Raw genomic sequence first — 11,854 nt, forward strand, 5'->3', positions numbered from 1 at the left:
TTTTTTTTTTGCAAATAAACATTATATCGATATTTTTTCTCTTTCAAAATACAATTGACAAGTAAAAGTTAATCTGCTTGGCCTTGGTTTACACTTAGAAAGCACATCAGTCCCACTGTTATCAGCCTTGGACTGCCTGAGTCATCTAATGTTATTCTTGCTGAGTCCTAATATCAATCAGCAAAATATCACAGGCATTGTGGCTGTGAAATATTTCCCTTGTGTCACTGAGCAGACAGCAAGAGAGTGGATGAAATGGTGGATTTAGAGTCAGAAGACTGGAGTTTAAATCCCAGCTCATTTGCTTATTACCCAGTGAAGTGGGCCAGTTATTTTAACTCCACTGGTCCTCAGTTTTCCTCATTCTTAAAATGGGGATAATTAATATTTTTATTTTATTATTATTATTTATATTATTATATTATTATATATTATATATCACATCATATTATTACATTATTATTACTTATAATTATTATTAAAATTTTTAAACATCCTACAGGGAGACTAGCATGTTCAGGATATGAAAACACTTTATAAATGATAAAAGGTTAAAACACTTGGAATTGAGGGAAAATGAATAGAATACACAAATTTTTAACTCCCTTGGACTCTAAAAATCTGTCACATTATTTTTTTCCACTCCCTAGTTTTTGAGTGTTCACTGCTTTATTTCCACTTACCCCCACCACCATCACCATCTTTAGGACTCTTTCCATTAAAATCTGTTTTCTTTATTTGTTCATTCCCTAGTCTAATCCTTCAAGACTGCTGGTTCTGCTGTATGCTATTTTTGCTCTTGCTCCTAAAATACTGAGTCTTTAGTGGCATGTATCCATCAGAATTTTCACTCTTAGGATACACAACCTTGCATTCAGAAACAAACAGGGCAACATATGGCTGCTATCACCTTTGGCAACAGAGAACCCCTCAATGCATGCAGTGGAAGGGCCTCTTCTTCCAGCTAGTTGAACCTTTTTCATAAAATTTCACTATTTTTTTCAAATGGAATCCAAAGGTCATGATTAATGTTTTATAATAATTGCTTAAAACTAAGCATTTCCATGCTTGAATTTTGCTGTATTAAGGAAGAATTTTGCTTAACATATACTTACAAAAATGTCCTGCTGAATCACAGTGCCAAGAAGGCAAAGCATCCAACAGCAAAATTGAAACAGTGATGTTTAGTCTAGCAGAGTGCAGCAGAGTGTGGCGCCTGGTTTTCATACAGCACGGTTAGATAACAATAGCGGCAGGGGGAACAGCAAAGGAGGGCTGGGTTCAGTGCTCTTCTGCTTCCCAGGTGTCATGGGGAAGGCTAGAGTGAGGCTAGCAGAGTGCAGCAGAGTGTGGCGCCTGGTTTTCATACAGCACGGTTAGATAACAATAGCAGCAGGGGGAACAGCAAAGGAGGGCTGGGTTCAGTGCTCTTCTGCTTCCCAGGTGTCATGGGGAAGGCTAGAGTGAGGTTAGAGACAAGGAGCAAAGTGAGATCAGCTGTTGAGTTTTCATGTCATAAAGCAATCTCCTTTCAGCTCTCTCCTTGATTGTACTTAGAGATGGATTCTCAACCTTAAGCAGCTTTGCCAAAATAATTTCAGAACTTTTTCACTTTTTTTCAAACAAAAACTTTCTTTGGTATATATTACCTTCAGTCTACTGAAACATTCTTCAGGGAGTAGGTTTCACAGGGAGGTTCTGGTTTTGTTATGATAATTTTTAACTCTAGCTATAGGAATTTAGTCATAGTTTTCAGAAAATTACATGAATGCTTTTCTGTCACTCCTCATGTTCAACAGTTACAGTAGAGAACAGTCTCCCACAATCTTGGGTATGATCCCTGTTAAGTTATTGAGGTTAAGATTGTAGGTATTGGGATGGAAGCACGGGAAAAATAAAACAGAAGAATACGTACTCAAAGGGTTACGTATTTTTCCAACTGACTGAATATTACTTGTTTTAATATTTATTAATTCTCCCTGTTTCATTCCCACTGCATCCAAAAAAAGAAAGACAATTTTTTTAAATTAGAAATTTGTTTTGTTCTCCAAAAATGTGGGGGGCACATTCCACACTTACCAGACATCTCCCTCAGTACCGCAACCAGTCCAAGGAACTCAATGATTTCTTGGAGCAGATGTTAAATCTTTCTTACACTAATATTATGAAAATTTTATAACATGAGATTGCATTAATTACATTTTAATCATGTTTCTTGATTTTATCAGGCCTACTACCTCTATTTTATTAATACATGCTTATCTATAACTAGATTTCAGGAACTGTTTAACAGAGTCAGCCACAGAGGAACACTGTGAGACATTTACATTTATATCTGCATTTTGCTGGGGTGTGGAATATTTGTTGTTTTACTGAATTAGGATAAAGGTTTTAGTTCCTAAAGGCTAGCAATTAGAAGGACCTGCCATGGAAGACTATCAAATTCCAAGAAATTCATGGGAGAGAATTACATAGAGCTTTGGGACTTAAACAGAGAGCCAGGTAGAATTTGGTAGAAATAAAGACTAGAGTCTGGTTGGGGGGAGGTCTTGAGGTAGACGGATTATTTTTCCTCTACAACTTTTAATCTTCTGTCTGTAAAGTAGGTTTTTTATCATAGACCTAAAATTGGTTTTCAAGATTAGAATGTTTCAAGATTAGAAGGTTTGTGTGAATTTTCATAGAAACAATCTCTCCTGTGAAAATTAGAGTTAAGAGATCAAGAAGGGAAATATTCTATATTTTTAATTACATTCTTCAAAGTGAAAATGGAATAATGTGGATGAAATATTTTGAAATTATATTTTTACATATTCTTATGTGAAGGAAATATGTATAACACAAAGAAGCAAGATTATAGTTAATGAAAATAATGATTTTCATTTTTGTTTGAATGACTAAACATAACTTTATTGATTTTCTCCCTCCTTTTAAAAAAATATTTAACAGAGAAGAAAATCCCGATATTCAGACCTTGACTTTGAGGTAAGTTTCTGTGAATTATTTATAATTGTAATTACTTGAATTCAAAATTGATCAATAATTATTTAAATGTTTTACTCTATGCAGCTATGTAGGGGTAATACTAGTTTAATTAAATAAGACAAACACTTTTTATTAAAATTCATACTGTATAGCTAGTTGTAGATCAAACTTTTAAAGTTCTAATTGCTTTAAGGACATGCTAAACTGAGATTTTTCTGGAGAATTAAAGGATCTATTTTGTAAATGCTAAGGTAAGTGGGCAATTTATGGTGGGAATTGAACTTTGTCAAGTCAGTTTGTTGAAAGATGGTAATGTTGGTTTCCCTGATTTTTATATTTAAAACAATTTTCTTGGTTTTACTTTAGTGATACCTGTGAGCATGCTTAGGCTGCTTAGCTCAGCTTTCTCTGGGACTATTTGCTTTGTATTCTGATTCCTAGTATTTAGGTTTTCTGTGATATATTCAGGTTATTTTTTCCAATGGCAAGTGTTGATTTAATGTGCTCTTGTGTTCAGTAAATGCCTTTCACAGATACAAACAAGATGAAGATTTTCATTTTCCAATTTACATTGAATTGATATTGATGCTGTAATATTGATGCTGGAAATTACTGAAATCATATCATTTGAGCAGCATATGCTAAGCACAAAATTAATGATGTTTAAGTGTCACATAAAATGCACTTATGCTTGATAATTGTATATGATTCATAGCCTGCTGATATAATTGGATATAACACATTATAAATTTCTCCAGCATATTTGTACCCTTGTGATGCATACATAGAACTCAATACTCTTAACTCATATTCTTAAAATTACAGAAGCCTCCTGGAACACGTAAACTCTTAATTCAGTCATTTCATTTATGTAGATGAATGCTATAGTTCTACAATGTACATCATGTATCCAAAATGAGACTTATTTGTTTGTTTTTATGTATTGTAATGACCAACAATGGTTTTACCCTGAATAGCATCCAAGGAGAATGGGATTTTTTTAAATAATATTTCAGGCTACAAGATACAAAAAAAATGATAAAGAATCTAACCTCGATGACTGAGCAGCAAATTTTAATACTTTTTACCCTGAATAGCATCCAAGGAGAATGGGATTTTTTTAAATAATATTTCAGGCTACAAGGTACAAAAAAAATGATAAAGAATCTAACCTCGATGACTGAGCAGCAAATTTTAATACTGTTGCAACTCCCTAGCATGGGATATATATTTCACAGAATTCTAAGTTTTTAGCATAAAAATATCAAGATTATAAATTCAAATAAAAAATATTCAGCCATCTTCACGTTTAAATTCTTCAGTGCCTTTTAAGGAGCAGGCATTTTAAGAGTACTTTTTTTTTTTTCCCATTAATTCTTCAGGTATCCAAAAATAGAGAACCACAATGTATATTTTATTTTTTTGTCCTGAAAGCAATAAATTGTTATGTGAGTACAAAGGAAAAGGAGGTGGGAAACCCACTAGGCATCGGTGGCAAAATATAGTAAAAAACTAGATCTAAAATTAAGCCTCAGTTCAACCAACAAAAGTTATGTAATCGGAAGCACTGAAAAGAAATCTAACCATACTGTATCATTTGGAGCACTAGAAAAACTGGAGGTTTTTTGGTGTTTTTTCTTTTTTTTTGTTTGTTTGTTTTTGTCTATTCTCTATGGCAACTGGTAGCAGATTCCTTAAGCTAACACTTCCTTCTGTTCTTAGCATTCTACAAATAAAACCACAATATTAAAAAATATATATTTGCTGATAAAGGAGAGAAGCTGCAACGCAAGAACCTTGGACATTTTCTTCAGCTCTCTAATTTCTACAGTTATTGCATGATCACTATACATGTCAAAGTTCAGGGGAAAAATCTTTGAGACATTACTTTTTCTTTACAAACTGCTTAGTGCTACTCCTCTTAGTCTCACATGTAATTATGGTATGTGGCAGGTATCTCATGGATTGTGTTCAGAAAAAATACTGCCAGATTTAAATGTTGATAAAAATTCTAACAGTCTATTTGTATTTTGTGGATGGTCCTTGAGGAAGAGTCCAAATTGCCCTCAGTCTGATTTAATTAAATTTATTTCAAGCTCCTTGACACCCCTCCTTCCTCCACAAGCTTTACCATACAATGGCCAACTTAGACATTTTGCCACTGACAGAATGACTCCTGGACTCCTGAAAGCATTTTTCCTTCAGGCTTTAAGCCTAATACACTGCCTAGAGTCTATCTATACACAATAATAATATCCTGTCAACCCATATATCCCTAAAACTCTTGTGGCTAGTTAACGTTATGCCCAGAGAAAATCCCTTCATGTAGCCAATTTCCAGGAAAAATTGCATTCCTGGAATAAATCAAAGGATTGAATAGCTATAAAATGGTGAAACCCTGATTCTTGCTTTCTAGAAATTATACAGAAAATACTGTAGTAGTATTCCTATGTTCTGTGATGAAATGCCTTAGTGAATTTGTATTCCCGGCTCCAAGCAGAGAGCCTGGTACATAGTAAGCATTTAATAAATTTTTGTTGAACAAATGACAAAAAATTGAATTGGTTTTCAATCCAGTTTGCTTCAACAAAAAGTTATTGAACACTATTCCTGAGTTAAAGCAGAGGCTAGTCTAGCAGAGGCTAGACATTAGTGGAGGTGGCTCTTCAAAGACAGCATGGGACTTCAAAGGTACCCATTTTGGAGTAACTCAAGAAGACAGACATGGCAGATAGAAATTTTAGGAGGAGGAAAAGGCATAGATGTTGGCTAATGTGTGGCATGGTCAAGAAACAAGAAGCAAGTCAAAATTCACTTAAACGGGTCTATGTAAAGGGAGAATAGACATAGGTGGTAATTTAGAAATTATGTTTTTCAGTCAAGGAAGAGAAGTTTTTACCTAATTTGCTACTAAAAGTTGCTAAGTCTTTTCTATTGTATTTTGTTTTGCTTAGTTTTTTGTTTGGTTCTGTTTGTTTGTTTGTTTGTTTTTCAGTAAGGAATAATTTGCTATGATCTGGGCTTTAGAAAGATAAATATGTCAGTAATAGGGAGGGTAGATTGTAGTAGGGTGAAAGAGGAAGTTGAAATATCAACTAGGAGTGGATAGGCTTAAGTGATGAAGGCCCACTTCCTGAAGGTGGTAGGAAAAGAAAATGATGAAGGAACACTGCGGAGGCAGAATCTATGGAATCTGGGCTTAACAGAATGTAGTGTGAACGGACTAGGAAGCAAAAAAAGATGACTTTCCAGTTCTGAGCCTTGGTTTCTGCTAGTACCAGTAACAGGACCGGGGAAATCAAGGAGATATCTAGTTAGAATGAGTTCAATTACATTGTGACTAAGTTGCCTATTATGATATTAATAAGAAATATTGAGCAGGTTATTGTAATTGTCTTGGATTGAGCTTTGGCTCAAGGAATTCATAGGAATGAAATTAGAGACATTCGTTCTGCAACTGTAATAGAATAGTATCCATTCCATGTTAAAAATACATGGATAGAGAGGTGTTTATTTTTTATCTTCTCTTCCAAAAACACAGAGATAAACCTCATCACAGTCTTCCATGTAGCTCTTAAAAAACATTTTAGGATGTTTCTCTGAAGTACCTTGTGAGCCCCACACATTCAATAAATCCATATTTCTCAAACCGGGGGCAGTGATGAGGGTCAAAGGGCAAAGGAAGACACAGACATAGGATAACTGTGGTCCGTCTTCATGGGGGCTTGAGTTTTTACTGGAAGATTTGGGGAAATGAAGTGAAGTAAGATAAAATATTACCTCATATTAATTCAACATCACTTCAAATATAGCTAAATGATGACACAGAGGTAAAATTTATATTAATTTCTAAATATAAGGCATATGATTTCAAGGAAATGTCTTGTTTATTATAGGCTCCTTCCTGCTTTATCCTCAACCCCCAGCAGTAAGTGCATTTTGTTAGGCAATTAGGGCACTTGTGGAGGGTAAGATTTAGCAATTCAATTCTACACTATATCCTTCTTTTCTATATTACTAAATTTAAACTGTTGCAAAATTATTTATTTACAGCTAATTATACTCGATTGACAGCAACAAAATAAAAAATATACAACTCATTTGACTTTTTCAGACCTTTTGTTCAGTTTCTTTTAAGCCTTAGGTATATATATATATATTCAAATAGAAACATATTTGAAACATAGACACTGTGATGTCAGGCATCATTCATGGGGTTACAGGAACCACCTTACAGACACGTTGGGACTCTGGCCAAGGAAAGGTACATAAATCATTCCCCTCTCACAACACAGTTTTAAAGGTTAAGCTTAAGTTCTTCAGTGTGCATTGTTTCCTTAATATGAGGTTTCATATTCACTTAAGAATAGTATGCAACAGCCCAATCTGCAGAGAGGACTCATATTCAAAGCAGTAAAGAAGAAAAATAACCACAGTTTTATCCTAGCGGATATGAACAGTAGAAGTACAGGTGTATAAAATGCCAAGGCTGAAGAAGGCAATTCAGGAAAACTGGTTTCGAATTCCTACAAGAATATGATTTCAAGACCCATATTCTAAAATTTGTAGTTAGGAGATTCAATTTTCTCTAATAATTTCTCTGTTTTTAAAAGTCCATATACAGTAATACCTTTGTTATCTATAATTCAGACTTAAACCCCAACTCTGTGATTCACACTTTGAATTTAAAAGTGAAAACCTCTGAGCAATTTGTTCCAAGCCCACCTACAGGTCCTTTATAAACCTCTTATATAGAAAATAAGTGCAGACAATAGATTCTGAGTGGGGAGGCAAGGCTCCTATCTGGAGCCATCGAAATGAGCCCTCCTTTCAGTGCAGAGACCTCCTTTCTGTCCTTTATAAACCTCTTATATAGAAAATAAGTGCAGACAATAGATTCTGAGTGGGGAGGCAGGGCTCCTATCTGGAGCCATCGAAATGAGCCCTCCTTTCAGTGCAGAGACCTCCTTTCCAGAAGGAGAAAAGACAACATTTACAATGCAGGCACCTTCCTAGCCTATCTATCTATGCTATCTCATTCATTTAATGTATTCACTACACATTTATTGAGCACCTGCTGAATGCCAGACACTGTGCTGGGGTCACAGCTAGAAAGATGAATGTCACTGCTCATGAGGTGTTCAGAGACAATGTATGAAGACCAGTTCCTGAACAGATAATTGTAGTACTGTGAGATAGATGCAGGGTAATCAATGCCCATAGATTTCATGGACCTACCACAGAGGGTACCTAACCCACCCTAGATTGTTTTGTCTCATTTTCCATCTGAATAGGGCATAATCACAAACCTGAATAGTCTAAAGGAGGATGCTCCCTGAATCTATGAAATACATCTAAGATGGCAGCACACAAAGAGAATTGACAGGATTCAGAAAGAATTCCAGCTCTCTCATCACTTGTGTGAGCTTGGGAAACTTACTTAGACTCCTTGAGCTAAAGTTTCTTAATCAATAAAGTGAAGATAATGGCTCTTCCCTCCCAGGGTTATTGTGAGGACTAATAAAGATAATAATGGCTGCCATTTCTTAAGTGGCTCTTATCTGTGGGGTCCAGTGATAAGTGTTTTATATTCTTTTTTAAATCTTCAAATTAACCCTGCCAGGTAAGTCCGATTGCTGAAATTAGAGGTAAAAGGAGACTGAATTTTATATATCAGACCACACAACTTGAAAGTGATGGAAATGAGATCTAAATATAAATTTGTCCAGATCCAGAGCTATCAGTCTTGACATGTTCCAAGTATTTAAAAAGTCTAGGAGAGTTCCTGGGATATAGTAGGTGCTCAAGAAATGTAGGCTGCTTTACATCCTGAAACTGCCACTCTTGTGTTACAAAAGAATAAAGTGAAAGAAGAGTTGTATGAGATAAGCTACTCAGGAAAGCATATTTCTGTGCAATTAGTCTGGTGGTCCTTTTGAGGTGGGGGTTCATACACAGCTTCAAAAAATGTTGAGTGATATTAATATGAGTGGAAGGGAACATTACCATGCATTTATCTTTACTGCAAAAGATGCCTATAATATTTGATAGGCATTATAACTACAGGAACCTGAATTCTACAGATATTACCAATCAGTATATATCTTTGTTTTTTTAAACAGAAAATCCACATGTGTCAGAGTTTTATCATCATCACAAGATTTTAGAAAACTGAGTTCCAAACTCAGGTTTTAAGGGCTGGCTGGTTAGCTCAGTTGGTTAGAGTATGGTGTTGGTAATACCAAGATCAAGGGTTAGGATCCCTGTGCCAGCCAGCCACCTAAAAAAATAAAATGATAATAAAATAAAATAAATTGATATCTTCACAGAAGTCAATTTCTTTGTGGAACAGTGTTTAAGTTACAAAAGAGAGAAAAAGGTAAACAGATGAACCGTAAGGTTAGTAAAGATCCAAAAATAGCCATGGATGTAGACCAATAATATTTATAAGCATGCAAACTTCTAATTAGGTAGTTAAGACCATCAAAGTCATGAGTACTGCAAATACTCATCCAAGTAAATAAATAATGGGAAAACCTTAGTACTTATGAAAATTAAACCACAGCTAACTTATCTCAGAATAATGCTGGGTTAGAAACTCTCCAACATTCAACTCTCCAACATATGGTATTTTTATCAATGGACCCTTCCTCATTATAAAGCCTGGAAGACATACTCTAGTCTATGAATAAGAAGGAGTCATGCATGTAAAATCCAACTGACCCCATGTCAGAGGCTGGAGCTGTCCATGGCAGCTCTAATGTGATACTTCTGCCAGAATGCCAGGCCACCATTGCTGTGGTGATTTCTGGTGGTGCCAAGGTGGCAGTTTCAAATTAGAATGACTATTGGGCATGAAGCCATATTTGCAATTAATATTTTTAGATAGAAAGGGCCCCATCTTTCAGCATCCAAATTTTTCATTTGCTTCCATATTCATTTCAGGGTATTTGTTATTTAGAACAGTTTATAAAATAGAATATTTAGCTTTGTTATTCAGAATAGTTGTCATGAATCTTTGTAGAGCATTTCAAAATGCTTTTTGGTAATATAGTAGAGACCACCATAACATTATATTTTCCTTGTATATTTTTTATGTCCTAGCAATCCAACTCTTCAAAATCTATCCAGTTCAGAATCCAATCAGAATATTATTATAAAAAGTCCATTCGGTTAATGTATCTAATCAAGGGACATATTTGACACTTGGTTTGCTTCTCATGCTGTATCTAATAGAGGTATTAGGTTGCAAAAATAAATAAAATGAAGTGACTTTGACTAACAACCAAAAGAGAATTTTGCTGGAAGGATATGGAATAATTTACCTCTCAGCCAGGGAGCAGCAAGGACTTTGATTGACATTTCTCATACCTTCCCAAAGCAAAGTCAGGATTCTCTCATAAAATGAAGGATAAACAGAGACTGCACAGACAATACAATCAGATGCCCATCTCAAAATAAGGGTGTGTGCCTTTAGTATCAGCTATTTTAGAAGTGAATAAATTTCTTGTCTTTGAAAAAGAAAGATCTTATTGAGGAGAGGAGATTCAGGCATAGAATTGAAAACTGAACTAGAAATTCTCTGAATTCTAGAAAATGGAAGAGAGAAAATATACAAACAAGATTATGGGAATACTAATTTGAACAATTTCAACTTAAATATGAATATTTAAAAATTTGGGGATTGCCTCACTTGGATTTAGCTTAGCAAATCCCATCACTTACTCTCATAGTAGCACCGTGCATTTTCTTTATCACAGTTACAATTTCACATTTATTTAAATTATTATGTGATTAATGCCTGTGTCCTCCATTAGACTTCAAGCTGCAAAAAGTAGGAACTCAATCAGATTTCATGTACCATTGTTACTATAGCCTCTAGCACGATAAGTTGTGTTCATAGATATATATTAAATGACAGGATGAAAAATCCCTAGAGAAATATCAGTAGTGCGACATTACTCCTACTGTGCCATAAAAGAAAATAATTTCATGCAGTAAGATTCATCACTGTGAAAAATGCCATTTGTAAGTTAGAGACAGAACCCGCATTCTAACAACAATAGGTTTGTTTTAAAAAGTATTCCTTTGACACAAGTATCTTAGGACCTGATACTGCATGAAAGTATTTGTCTCCCCGAGGATAGAATGTACTGCATTATGTTTTCCAACTACATGGTCCTCAAAACCCCTCCACTGAGTTGCTTATGCAAATCCTTTCTCATAAATTTCCACCAGCCATCACTACTCAAATTATGTTTGCCTAGTGTTTCTCCATTAATCCTGCAAATCTGTTTCATGTACTCTACCCAAACTGATGGGAAGTTAATCGCTCTGTAATTGCTCTATGTTTCATGTACCCATCATGAGTAATGTTGCCATGTTCTCGTCCTCAACCACGTGATTCTTCAAAAGCCAACTCCCAAAGCTAAGTGGAACAAAGATCGAAATTGGTTATTGCAAGATGTAAAATGGCAGAATTCTCTTACATGAAACTAAGCTAGTGAAAAATAGAAGAAATTAGCTAAACAATGCATTGCCGAGATACATATTCATTAAATGTAGAAAATTAAAGTTTGCATAGAAAAGAATAAGCTATATGTTATAGAGTCAATTTGCATTTCTCTTTTGCCTTTTTTTCCCCCTCAAGGAGGTAAAGTTCTCCACAAGTGTCTTTTTAGAAGAAAATTAGGCTTTATAGATCTTCCCCCAAAGACACTTTTCTTTTTCAAAATAAACCCTTAGTTTCGGAAATATTTGGTAATTAAAACAGTGGACCAAATGTTCAAATCATAGCTTAGGCATGGATTTAATATACCTATGTAAACCACATGAGCACATGGTGAGTTATGAAGCATATGCTCAAAAA

At 34.9% G+C, this 11,854-nt stretch overlaps 1 protein-coding gene across 1 annotated transcript in view; it reads left to right on the plus strand.

Annotated features, from left to right (window-relative positions):
- Positions 1 to 11,854, plus strand: part of LOC103593305 (brain-specific angiogenesis inhibitor 3-like) — a 68,955-nt gene that overhangs the window by 47,919 nt on the left and 9,182 nt on the right. The window contains exon 10 of the mRNA XM_008576261.1: positions 2,950 to 2,985. Within this exon, the coding sequence (XP_008574483.1) occupies positions 2,950 to 2,985 (36 nt within the window). The remainder of the gene's footprint in view (positions 1 to 2,949; positions 2,986 to 11,854) is intronic.

This window comes from Galeopterus variegatus, unplaced genomic scaffold (assembly GCF_000696425.1).
Source record: "Galeopterus variegatus unplaced genomic scaffold, G_variegatus-3.0.2 Scaffold1320, whole genome shotgun sequence".
NCBI lineage: Eukaryota > Metazoa > Chordata > Mammalia > Dermoptera > Cynocephalidae > Galeopterus > Galeopterus variegatus.